Raw genomic sequence first — 13,907 nt, 5'->3', positions numbered from 1 at the left:
AATTTGTTTTGCAGCCTGAAAGAATGATTTATTTACAGTACTATATGGTACAGAACTCGCATCTCATCAATGCAAGTATCACCTCTTCTGCTTCTCAGTTGAATAAATCACACGTTAGCAGTAGCTGACATTTTGCATTGTTTTCCTAAGAAAGACATTTTTGGTTTGCACTGTTTGATAGACTCAGCTTAATGCACTTTCCTTTTTGGGATTATTCCCTCTAATCTTTTATTTACACTGAATTTTTACTGAAGTATTTAGAAGTAACTGTACTTCCCAATGTACAATGTGCTTGTAAATTTAATATTCACTTTCATATTTAGGAAGAGTCCCCCTCCCTCCAGCATGTGAGCTGAAATCCAAGTGGGAAAACCTGCTAGGACCTGAATACGAAGTTATGGTATGTTATCTTTCAATAAACTATGTTTAATTTATGTTATTTCTTTAAATTACAGATCTGTGAGCTTAGCATTACAGACTGTTGATAGAACAGTTTAGTGTTTGGAACAGATCAGTAACATCATATTTTGTTTCCCATAACATCAAGGCTGAAATATAGGAGTGTTATGATGAGTTGTTGTTTGGGTTTTTTTTTAATTCTGTTTATATAGATACTAATGTTACACAGATAGTAGACAGGAACAGTGATTTAAGAAAATCAACTGTCCTTTTAAATCTGCATCATAGCACCCACTTAAAATATGTGGCATTTCTATGATTTCATTTATGATCTATTTGTTTTATTGTGCACTGGGAAAAAAAGGCTCAGGATAGAGCTCCTGTGTTTCATGAAGAATCTTACAATTTTATTAGAAGAATGAAAGAATGATTTTCAAATATGCTGGGAAAAGAGGAAGTAATTCACAGCACTGTAACTTCGTGGTGCCAGTGTCTCTTAGATATTTCTTCACTTCGTATTAAATAATTGCCAGGCAAAAGATTGTTTTGATGAATTGTCATAAGGAGTTGACTGAAATTGTAACTCACTACTGCTTTTCAGTGCTGTGTTAGCTAGTGAGTACAGATAAAAGACTCCAGCCAGTGTTCTTTCTGAAGACTTAAAAAATTCTCACCACCACCAAGAAAACGCCCTGTTTGTCTTTGCAATGCTTGTCCAGTTGATTTAGAGACACTTATTTTTACTACTTGGAGTAGCCATCGTTCCAGTCACTCGCTGGAAGATTTAAAGTAGCTTTAAGAATTGCCTTGAGAAACTCGCTTCTCTTCTTTCCATTAGCACTCCTTTAAGATCTGAAGTTCGTGTAAGATTATGTACATGATGCAATAAATCTGTTTGGCTGCCCACTTCAGTTGCTTGGTATTCCCATCCTTACATTTCAAGAGTCTGATATTACTTCCCTTAGCGCTATCACACTTCCCACAGAGGACGAAAACCTGCTTAGTTCATGAAACCGTCCGTTTCTAATTCTTCTTTAGCTGCCTCCAGTAAAATGTCAGGAGTGAAAATGTTAACGATTGGTCCTTTTAAATAATAGAAGGAAACTGTTGTGGCATCCCACTTTGAAAGTAATTTTTTGGTTCTTCCTGTTCTTGTTGTCTGCACCTACCTCTAATCTTTCTTGGCTGCATTCAATAACAACGTTTAGTTCGATGTCAGCCTGATAGTGCAATCCCTGTTTCACACTATCCTTACTCCTACACTCAGCTCCCGGAAAGTCACCCTGAAGGTGCTTATAAGTTTGAGTATTCTCTCAGAAGTATTTCTCTTTGGAGCAAATAGCTGTTTGAAGAGAGGGTTTGGTGTCATTCATAGTTTCTGTGCTGCTGATTCTTTGTGGTACCAATGGAAGGAGCTGAGATCCTGCTGAAACAGAAAGAGGACCTGGAAGTCTGTACAGGGGTGTATGACTGTGTGGTATTTGTTGCCAGGTACCTAAACGTGAGCAGTCAAGCTGAGGACTTACCAGTCATAGATTCATTTAGTTACAGCTGAATGGACATGAAATAGCTTCTTTCTGTTGGGGAAAAATACCCAAAGTACTGGAAAACAAGATGCTGGAAGCCCTATTTAAAATTAAGCCAAAAGAAAAAGCTGAGCCTTGGTATTATTTCATAGATACTTTGTTAAACTAGAAATTTCCAAAGGAGCCTGAAGTTACCTGATTTTTTTGCAAGGCTATATATTTTCCAAATCTAACAAGTGTAGCAATCCTCCCAAACATATTCAACTTCAGTGTCCCAAACTCCAACCCTGGGTCATAGATCACCCCAGATGTCATCTTATTACATTTAAAATTGGAGTAAATAACCTTCTGAGGTTACAGATAAATAAATCACGGTAACTAAGAACATTACAAGGAAATGGTGGTGAACATCAGTATTTTATTAATATTTTAAAAAAGAAGATGTACTGAAGGGATTTCTTGTCACTCTTTTCAACACTCCACTTTGCATTCAAATCTGGTAATTAAACTCATGTATTTCAAGCCATGCTAGAAACTTGCTGCAGAAGATGGTGGCTTAGTCTAGATGTTAGATGGCTGTACTATAGCCTGAAGTAATAACTTGAACTATTGTACTTTTCAGATTCTGATTGGCAAGTCAGTTTGGGTATTTGTGTCAAACATAATGGCATTTTGTGCTTATACAGGATTACTGAACTTGACTGAAATTGGCACTTGGGCTTTGGGAATAGAATAATATTGGAGTCTGCTAATAGTGCATAATCACCACATTCCTAGTTGTAAATGTTCTGTGTCTGAAAGACTTTTTCCTAACATTTGTTTAAAATTATTTTGCATCAATGTGACTTTGTTTAAGTACAGCTTATTTTGCTCATCAGTTTTTTTGCCAGAATTCATCATTCTGGTAAAGTCTTTATTGTCCTGCTATTTTTAAAAATGTTATGATGTACAATTTTTAGGTTGTGAATGTGGATACACCCATTACAGATGATTTGGAGCTCCAGAAGTACTCAAAGGTATGACTTACATGATGGTTTCCTCCATGGTATATGTTGGCAGAGTAATCCCAGGAGGCCATGACACAATTCTGCATTTATGTGTTTCAGAAATTTAGTGCCTTTGACTCCAAAAAAAGGCTACCAATATTCTGCTTGTCTTCTGGACTGGTCCAATACCTTTTCATAGCATGGGCAAACAAACCTTTTAATACACACACACACCTCTAAACAAAACAAAAAAACCCTCAAAACCCAAACCATGCATATATGCCTCAAATTTGGGGCTACTTAACTGCATTGAAATTCAGTTGTTGAAAGTGCTGAACAGTGTCATCGTCCTGCAGAGGAGTTTCCCATAGTGATCCATTTAATCAAAATGGTCAGAGCTGAAACTAATTTCAGACTTTCGAGGCTTTTGAGAGATTTTCAAGGTATGTGTGTTAATATTGTGCAAAAGAAGTTTGTGAAGGTGATGCATTTATATACTTGTGGGGATGTCTCAGTGAAGAAATGCCATAAACTCATGATAAGACATGGGTGTGAGGGAATGTTGAGAATGGATGTTTGAGAATTGAATGCTGGGAATGGATTGCTCCTTTCACTTGAATATCTAGAATTAATTTGGAACCAGAAGGACAGTCAGTGTTTCAATTTAAGTAATAAAAAGCCAGAAAATGGCCAAACTGAAGGAGCAGATACTGTTGATCATCTCTTCTCCCCAAAGTTGCCATGATTTCTGCTGTCCTGTCTGGATAGCGTATCAGTTCTGTTCTAGTCTTCCTAGTATTAGCAGACCTAAGACACTAATGGTTGGAGGCTCCCTAGAGAAAAAATCCAAATTAAGGAGGCCCACTGAGAAAAGGCTAACACCAAATCAGTGATTTCACCTTGCAGAAACAGGGATGCCAGTATTATTAGCTATTTGCAGAGGATGCTTTATGGATATTTTTCCTACCTCAAAGTAGTGTAGCTCCTAAAGGAGTAAGACAGCTGATCTTGTGATGAGTTTTTATGGTGATTATGGAATGTCTTTCAGTTTTGTTGAAAACTCACCTTTTGGATAGGATAGACTTTAGGTGTTACTCTTCTCTGCATTTTTTCCAAGATGGTAACCTTATTTAAGAATACAGTTCAAATTGCTCCTTCCTCCAAAGGGCAGATTGGATGTTTTTATTTGTGTAAACAGTTTGTATAGAGAAATTATGGACACATGTGCTGTAATGTAGATGCTGTCAGTATAAAGGCAATCATCTTACTGTATGCTTAGTTTAATTTGGTGAGCTACTGAATCCTAAATATACTTATATTGTGGTAGATAAAAGATATATACGTTCTCAGCCATACTTGTCTTTTGACAGCTGTTACCCATCCACACTTTGAGATTAGGAGTTGAGCTTGATACGTTTGATGGACATCATTATATATCATCAATTGCTTCAGATGGTCCAGCTGCAACACTTGGTCTTCTGCAACTGGAGGATGAACTTCTGGAGGTAAAAAAATAAAACCCCCCAAAAAATAGAACTGACATATTTCCTGTTTGCTTAGCCTTCTTAAAAATGCTTGTGTTAAATTCCGGTTTGACTGCTGTGTGTGCAATAGCAGTATTCAAGAGTTGGTTGTGGAAGCAGTTGAGAGTAGTGCTTTGGAAGTCACATTCATTTTCTTCACTGTTTCATTCCTCCTTTACAGACAAAATGTCAATTTCTCGTGACCTCTTAGTAACTTCATGGTTTTTTTTTTCTGAAATGATTTAACAAGAGTATCAAGAGTTATAGGGGCATAGATAATATTTGTGTTGAATATATCTGTAGTCCTTTAACTCAGTCTTTTCAGCAATTTGGCGTTAGCTTTTGTGGTGGATAATCTTTCTTCATATTTGTCAGTCCTAAAAAATTTACAACAGTCTCAGGACTAGTGGTTCCTGTTACACATTATACCTTGCTTGTTGAGTGTTGAAAAACATTTATGTGTATGAGATAGTACATCAGTTTGTTTAAATATGTATAAAGAGGTATTGGGACAGCTTTGAAGTTATCGGAAACAGACCAGACCTATTTGCTTAGGAATAATATTTATTTTATAGTATTAAAATAGTACCTATTTTGTGTATGTGTGTGTGTGTATACCTATCTGTATCTCAGCCTGCAAGTGAAAAGACATTAATTTCCTACTGAATGCCTCCTCTTTGTGGAATATTTTGGATTTGAACCTTTTTTAGTGGATGCAAAGAACATTTAATTGACATCAGTGGGAACAGAATTAGGCCTTCTGAAAGATTAATTTGTTAGGTGTACAGCTTTCTTGCTTTTACTTGTTCACCCTGTAACATCAAAAATTCATACTGGTATCACTAAAACCTAAAACATTTTCTTCAGTTATTGCTTAATGGAGGAAATCTTGATTCCTAAAGGAAGGGATTAATGGAATGCTGGAAGTGTTGCTTAAATTCCTTGGCCACTAAACAAAAAATAGTATACAAAAAGCAATAATGCAGTGCTGTAGAGTAACTTAGGAAACTTTAATTGTATATATTTAACAGTTTTACTTATTACTGTGTACTTACAATTAAGGTCACAGATATGGCCAGACCTAGTGAGCATAAATTTTTTTTTCTACTCTGTAGCTGGAAAAAAACCCCAACAAAATAAAAATGTGCTCTGGGGCTAAAGCTATATATGCCAGGTTTAGCCCAGAGTATGTTTTTGCAGCCAAGTTATAAATCCCCTTAAGTAGGGGTTTGCAATGGAAAAAGTGACAGCCCCATTCTGCAAACAAGCAGCTCTACCTGGGCCTGATACAGTTGGGATTAAAATGTGATCAGCAAGGAATTTTTTTTAATATATATTGAGGTTGAACATTGATTATTTTTAATGACGTGTTTGAATTACGATAGAAAGCATGGTATTTTCTTCCCCCCCGCCCCCCAACTTTAGCTAATTTCATTGTGTTCTTTTTTAGGAGTAAATTGCTTCCTTGTGTCCTTCTAGTTTTGTTACACAATTTCACTCGCTCCTATTTGATGGCACAACTAATTTGAGTGGTGTGGGGAATGAATGGGGTGTAGGGCACCTTGCGTGTTTAGAGGCCAATTTCTGGCAGCTGCAAAAGAAGCAATGGGAGTCCCCAGGTCCGCCTGGGCGTGCGCAGTAGCTCTTTTCCATCAATCACAGTATGCTGAGAAGTGCCGGTAACTTTCCACCACACCGCCACTCTCAATGCATTAAAAAATCCTTACGCATAGATACTTCTGCTTAAATAATTAACTAATGGATTAGCCTGATAGCTCAGCAGTTGCTGTAATTCTTACAGAAAAAACCCATAGCAGTTCATCTTACCATGTTGGAGGCCAGTTACGCCATTCTGACTTTTTCTCCTTGGCTGGGTTATAGCGTGAGAGGAACTCTGTGTTTCCCACAGTATAAGCTATATTTACACTGTAAAAAGCACAAGGGAAACAGTTGGGAAGAAAAAGAGATGATCAGGAAGAAAATGGTGGCCAAAGTGAAGTTGCTGTGTAGTCTTGCACAAGATTGAGTCCTTCTAAAGAACAAGGAGATCTGGGAAGTATACAGTGAGGTTCAGCCTCAAGTACTGGGGTGTGTACATGTACACATGCTGTGTTTTCTAGGATCAAATGTGGGTTCATCTACATTAGCATTGCAGTTTGGGTATGGAGTGAAGTATTGAAGAGAATCTTCAATTATCCCCTCTTACTGTGCTTTGGTTCATGTTGTGGAGTGGTCTTGGATGATGTGTACTGGATTCCTAAACCAGTGGTTGCACTCCAGGCACTTTGGACATTTGGTCATGAGAGCAGACCTGAGGTAGCCTGAAAGAAATCCCTGAAACATGGGAGGTGTTGGGATTGAGTCCATAGCACTGATGGGTTAAACCCCTGCTCTTTGGGGCTGTGCTGCTGTTCAGCAGAGAGGATCTGTGGCACCTATGGACGTTCTGCTTTCCTCCTATTTAAGGATACCACTATGGTGCCCTCATGATACTGCAGGTTATAAAATATGTGAAAGAGGATGAATCACTGGAGTTTTATTTTCCTGAGGAAGTATAACTGCAGTATCCCATTTTTAAAGAAGCATTTTCTTCTCTCCTCCTTCCTTCCTTCTCTCCTTCCTTCCTTCCTTCTCTCCTTCCTTCCTTCCTTCTCTCCTTCCTTCCTTCCTTCTCTCCTTCCTTCCTTCCTTCTCTCCTTCCTTCCTTCCTTCTCTCCTTCCTTCCTTCCTTCTCTCCTTCCTTCCTTCCTTCTCTCCTTCCTTCCTTCCTTCTCTCCTTCCTTCCTTCCTTCTCTCCTTCCTTCCTTCCTTCTCTCCTTCCTTCCTTCCTTCTCTCCTTCCTTCCTTCCTTCTCTCCTTCCTTCCTTCCTTCTCTCCTTCCTTCCTTCCTTCTCTCCTTCCTTCCTTCCTTCTCTCCTTCCTTCCTTCCTTCTCTCCTCCTATCTATCTTCCTTTTGTTTTCTTTTTTTAAGTCTGTGGTTTAAAACATCCATTAACAATGCCTTAGGCTCTTCTGTTGTCACTCAGGATCTAAAGCTTATGGGATGGTAAGCTTTGACCCTTGTCAGTGTTCTCTGATTAATTGCTTACTGTAATTGTATTTTTTACCATATAAACATTCTGACGTGTTTTCTGTAGGGTCTATTTTAGTTTCAACCATTTTGTTACATTTTAAACGACTGACAAAGATGTGCTGGTTCTAACTTCAAGTTTTTGATTAGAGCTCAAAATCTGTGTATTTTCAGAATATTTTGGAAAATTAAATTATCTTTTTAAATTCAAACACATGCTAAAAAAACACCCCAACAAAGAAACAGGTGAGAATGAAATAACATTGCTAGGAAGGATTTAGGCTAGGAAAAGGAGTGAGCAGAAAACAAGTTAGAGGAAGCTGAAGAGAGCAGAGACATGGTGTAGCAGTCAGTAGTCACAAGATCTTGCAGATGAAGTTTAAGTCTTACAGTAATGTATGTATACTTCAGAAGCATATGTTAATAAAACTATGCAAGGTTTGCCAGAACCCCTAGGTAAAGTTAGACTTTCACATTCAGCTGGGGCAAGACATGTACACAAAAAAAGTAATAAAAGAATTTGGTTGATATCCTTTTAATTATCTTAGCGTGGATGTGTGTTTCCCCCTTCTGTGTAGGTAAATGGAGTTCAGCTATATGGAAAATCACGCCGTGAGGCAATCACTTTTCTAAAAGAAGTGCCACCCCCATTTACACTGGTTTGCTGTCGGCGACTTTTTGATGATGGCAGTGAGTCTCTTGTGGATGAACCCACCGTGAGAGTTTCCCCTCCAGAACAAAAGGTAGACTTCTCATGTCATTCAGTTGTGTAAAAGGACAATAACTTTTTGAAAAAGTGCATACATTTCTGAGAAAGTGATTTAGCTTTTTAAAGACAGTGTTTCTGTTTTGCTTTTGCTGTTCAATCCAGACCACTTTTCAGTGTTAAATAACATTTCCTAAAATATATAGTTATATGAGGCAGCTTTGTATTAAATTGTCATATAAAGCTGCCTTGGCTATTCACTTTGGGCTCATAAGGGACAGCTGGTGTTTCAGTGAAAGATAGTTCATGTTTGCAACACTGGTACTTTTACTACAGTTTATACAGGTTGGTCATGAGAAACTTCATTGTACTATAAATACAAGGTAGGTAAATCACCGAGCTAGCATACTGACTGTGTACATCCCATTCATCATTCTTACACTTAATAGGTGAGTGAGAGCTCTGAATTATACTAAATCACATCCTTGCCACCATTAGCTGATTACTTCCATGTTCTGAGTAGGTTTTTATAGAACTGGAAAAAAGTGAAACTTAATGTTTCTTTCCATTGCAGAAGCTTTAAAGTCTCAAACTAAATCTCGACACTTGTAATGGTTGTTCCTATTTATAAAAAGTATTTACACCTTGACTTCTCATCTTTTCTGATATTTTCTGATCTAATTTCCTCTAAGGTGGGGAGCTAAACAAGAAGTATGGCTGTTTCATGGGAGAATAAGGTGTACAGTATTATACCTTCTCGTAAAAGGCCCTTTCTGTTGCAATACCACTTGTTCCACTGTGTTTTTTAATGTTGCATTTTACTGAACATTTTCCATGTGCTTCTTGGTTGCATGTACCTTCTGTGTTGCACATCTTTGCCATAAGGTGATACTGTGTGAACAGAGGTTGCCTTCTCCTTAGAGCAATCTCAGAATATTTCTGCTTTTTTTTGTCAAAAGTATCAAGAAAGAGTGTGTAGAAGAAAAATATCTTCATTTTGCCTCATGGCAGTGCTCTGTGTAATAGGCATATTTGTCCAAAGAAATAAAGTTAAATCAGCGTGAAATAAATGGGTACAAGATTTTATTGTTTTTCTTGGGACATCATACATTGATACTTTGCAAAGATTGTATTGATGAAATAGCAGTAATGTTAAAATACGCATTTTAAGTTAGGCAACAAAAGATGCCTTTTTGGAAGATGTATTTATGAAGCTGTCCTTACTCAACAAAACTGGGTAACTATACCTCTTTCTTTTATACATTGGCACAAAAATTGTGAAAGAAGCTGCTTTTTCAAATTGGATACTATTTGTATAGTTAGAATATAAGAATTTTTTTGTTTGCATATTTAATGCCAGAAGTATCAGATGTGCCTGATCATCTGGTCTTTCTATTAGCTGTCTGTGGTGAAATCTTTTATGCTAAGATATTTATTTTTCCTTTATGCATCTAATGGGACAGCTGAAGTTCATCAACATGTAGCAGGTTAGTAATATTATAACAACTAATTTGATTAGTACATGGGTATTTGTATGCCAGGTTGGGCTCTGATGCTCAAGATGTGTAGGCATAGTCCCAGGGGAGTATCCAAGGCAGCAAGCTTGAGAAAGCTGGATGCATAATGTTTAATGAAGTTGTAATTCCACAAAAGGTCATATTTTAGGGCATGTATGAGCCATTACTAATCAAAATATTGAAGGAATAGTGTTTGTAAAGAACTGAAAGAATAGCATTTGAACTAGAGGTTTTATTTTCCAGGTGAAACCCGAGGAAGACATTAATCCTGAAGAGGAAGGGGAATTGGCATTATGGTCTCCTGATGTGAAGGTTATTGAACTGGAGAAGGACAAAAATGGTTTAGGATTCAGCATTTTAGACTATCAGGTATACTTTTCTGTATAACTAAATACTAAAAATCCCTTTGATCCTTTATCTTGTATGGTGCCTTAAAGTGTTTTGTGATGTTGATTACTGTGTAACTGACTTAGCACTTAGGCTTAGAAACTGTGTAGGGAAAAGTAATTTATTTTGAGGCCAACTCTATGAATTATAGTGTAGTGCTTGTCCCAAACTAGTCTGATGATTGGACATGATAAAGTGCAAAATCTTAATCAAATTCCACCTCCTAACTGAGTTTTATGGCTAAGTATTGGGGGGAGGTTGGTTTTTGTTTTATTTTGTTTTAACTTGGAATGACTTTTCAACTATGAGAGTGGCAAGCAAACTTTCTTAGGTATTGCAGCATCATTCCCTACGTACTGAATTTAATGAGTTTTGCTTTTTCTCCCCTCGCTGCCCCAAATCACCTTTCATTTATAAATGGAGTATAGACCCGTGCTGGTCTGTGATCTGTGGTTCCTCTCAAGCCATGGAAATATTCACTCAGGCTTCAAATAAAGCCATGAAAAGTAGAGTTTGCAGAGGAAGCTGTACAGGACAGTCCTTCACAGTCAAAAGGGAACATCAGGGCTGACAGATGACTCGGTGTTGCAAACTCAAGTTTCTGTAAACACAAATTTGCTTTAATACATTCATTTATTAGTATAAGAATAGAGATTAAAGCACCTAATTAATGATTTTTCACTTATGCTTCTCTGCTTAAACTATTAAACCAGTATGCCAGAGATACAGGTAGAATTTTTGGGGCGAGGGGCAGCAGGGAGGAAGTTGACTTTCAGGAGTCATTTGTAGCTTAAAACTTGATTTCTCCAAGAACCACCATTTTGGGGAAGATTGTATACTTAAATGTTAAACTCCTTAAAAATCAACAGACAAGTCTTTAATTGGGGGAAAATTCTAATAAAATTAATGATTCCTTCTTTCAAAATATTGGCTTCAATTAAATATATAGAAACTCTCAAAATCTTTACTCAGAATGAAATGTTCTTCATGTTTCTAGTCAACATGATATATTTTTAAACCTCTAGCCATCATATTTATAAGGAAATAAAATAGCTAGATTGCTTTTCATAATAATATACACATCACATCTGAATACTGCCTAAACATTGTAGTTTAATAAAATGTGTTTAACTGTTGTGCATAAATGTCTAGTGATATAAAATTCACTTTCTGATACAATAAGGCATGAATTGGGAATGAATTAGAATAAAAAATATTGGAAGTATTATGCAAAACCGTTAATTCTATATTTTACCAGTGTGATTTAAGATTACTGAAAATAGATCCTGTTAGTCATTTTCGCTGACACATGTTGTGTTGCAGTGCCAGCTTTACTGTAGAGTTGCTAGGAGTCTTTACAGAGCAGTAATACACAGATTTGCTTTTAAGTTCTCATATAATCAGAATTAATGAAGGCTTTAATAACAGGCTTTTTATTTACTTATTCGCAGATGCAAATACATGAGCAATGTTGTGGTACTTTCAGCTAAATTTAAATACATTCTAATCAATTCTAAATGAGTGGTAAACCACTTAATCTCAGATCTTTATAATTTCAAGATATTTATGTATAAAGTATGCTCTTTTGTTTGGGATTTGCCTCTCAGATCTTTTACACTTTTCATCATCTGCAGATTAATTTTTATATAGAGATATCTGTGACTGTGTGTATGTTTATGTAAATACATCCATCACATTCTTGAGTGCAGGGCAAAGAAAATAAATAATTGTCCGTGCTAGATTGGAGTCGGGGAAAAAAAGTATGTGGTTCCTGGGAGACTGTTTAGAATTCTTAAAGCAGATTTGCTGAGAAGCACAAAATTACAGTGAAGTGTTTAATTGAGGCTTAAAGGACCTGGAGACCTAACTCCGTTTTCTATATTTCTTTTTGCAATTTTACCCTTCTTTAAAAAATGAAAGTTGTTTTTTTAGGCACATACTCTGTTTTGCAATAAAAGGTTCAAGCCTTATAATGGCAAACGACACTACTTTCACTATATATCCACTGTTGATTTTGCTCTTTTTGAATAATCATATGAGGTGGGGGTTTTTTTAGATTTTTTTTTTTTTTTTTTTTTTTAAATGAAGATGGGCTTTCGCAATGGCTTGGCTTCATGGGTCAGTGCATCAGTGAGAGACCAACCTTTCTAGGCTTCCGTTAGTGTTAATGGAGATAAGGTGGAGAGGAAAAACTTTTTAAGAGGTGATTCTGAGCAGAAGGTCTATTTGTGGTGCTCATAATTACACACATAAGGATTGACTCTGTTACAGAAGTTTAAGGAAACTTTAGTGTTATTGTACCCAACTTGGAGGTGATGTGACTATTATTCTGGGTTTTTAAGATCAAATTATTTCTGTAGCTGTTGGTTGAAATGGCACTTCAGAAATATTGGTAGGACTTCAGAAAGATAAGCAGGAATACTGAAGTAACATTACAAGTAAAAAAACGGTGGTGCACTATTATTCCACCTTACTTTCCCCCCACATCAAGGTATGATAACATCTTTGAAACGCTACTGCAGTACCGGTGTATGCCAGCCCATTTCAGTTGCTTCTTGTGAGAGACTGGTGACTGTTATCTGCAGTATTTAAGAACCCCTGAAATCCAGCTCATACAGACGTGTTCATTTATGACAGTGAGCGATGCCAGATGCGCTGCAGAAGTGGAAGAATGCTAAGCAATTAAAGACCAGGCTGCTTTACGGTGCTGTGGAAATTTCTTCCTACTGCTTCCGATTTCTGTTTGGTATTTGTTTTAAAGCGCAAGGCTTTTTACCTTTCCATCTTAATTTTGATTACAGAATTAGAGGTGGTGCTGAATACTCTTGTGGTATATGATTTATACTATTTGTCATTTTGTTTTTTCAAAACTGACTACATACTTGAGGTAAAGGATATTGTACCTCAGTTGTCTAAAATGTTGCGATTCCCAAGTCACGCTCTGAAAAACAGTATTAATAAAAACTCTTTGTGAGGTATAATAGGAATCTGACTATGTAGAAAACTGAATGCTGAGATCGAGAAATTATTACTCTGGTATATTAATTTTTAATGGGCTATCTTTCTAATAATGTTTCATCTATCAAATAAATAATAAGCACATCCCAAGTGACTTGCAGGATATTCCCAGAAATGTACAAGCATAATTCCAATGCCTATATATTTTCATGAACTAATTACAAATTAATTATACCAATTATGCATAATCAATAGTATTTCTACTTTGTCCTGTGTTTTCTTTTGTCTGTCTTTAGGGATTTAAATGCTTAAAACAGAGCTGCCTTCTTTTTTTAATAAGGTCCTCTTGGAAGGCCTGTACACGTATTCCTAAAACTTTGGGATACCATTAGAGAAATAGAGTAGACTTACCTCTTTGCAATAATGGGACTGTATTTATATAGAATACTGTTCAGCTTCCCATGATCACTATGTATAAAAAAATCTTTTTTCCCCTTTGCTGAATGTCCTAATTTGTAATTATGTGTTAGGAAATCTAAAATCTTTGGGATTGCTGCTCTGCTAGCAAGGTCAATACTGGGCAAGAGGGGAGGTGGATGGGGTGGCTGATGCTTTGTGTATTCTTTGAAATGATCGGTTTCATGGACTTTTTTTCTCCTAGTGTGATGGCTTATTTAAATAAGAAATATTGAAGAGGTCTTAAAATGAAATCTTCTGTGTATTTTTTCTATTGTCACCACTGTTTTGGGATCTTGTCAAAGCTCTTAGGCTAGGCATTGCTTTTTCTTGATAATGCTCAGATGAAAAACCTGCAGGAGGAGAGGCAGCAGCAGC

The 13,907-nt window shown here is 36.7% G+C and overlaps 1 protein-coding gene across 2 annotated transcripts in view; it reads left to right on the top strand.

Moving 5' to 3' along the window:
* PATJ (PATJ crumbs cell polarity complex component) overlaps window positions 1–13,907 on the top strand; it is a 160,729-nt gene that overhangs the window by 31,996 nt on the left and 114,826 nt on the right. For both annotated transcript variants that reach the window (XM_074831865.1, XM_074831866.1), the window contains exons 13-17: window positions 324–400; window positions 2,885–2,941; window positions 4,282–4,416; window positions 8,084–8,248; window positions 9,972–10,097. In XM_074831865.1, coding sequence (XP_074687966.1) covers window positions 324–400; window positions 2,885–2,941; window positions 4,282–4,416; window positions 8,084–8,248; window positions 9,972–10,097 — 560 coding nt within the window. The remainder of the gene's footprint in view (window positions 1–323; window positions 401–2,884; window positions 2,942–4,281; window positions 4,417–8,083; window positions 8,249–9,971; window positions 10,098–13,907) is intronic.

Source organism: Strix aluco, chromosome 8 (assembly GCF_031877795.1).
Source record: "Strix aluco isolate bStrAlu1 chromosome 8, bStrAlu1.hap1, whole genome shotgun sequence".
NCBI classification, from domain to species: domain Eukaryota; kingdom Metazoa; phylum Chordata; class Aves; order Strigiformes; family Strigidae; genus Strix; species Strix aluco.
This window is presented reverse-complemented; position numbering and strand designations above follow the sequence as displayed.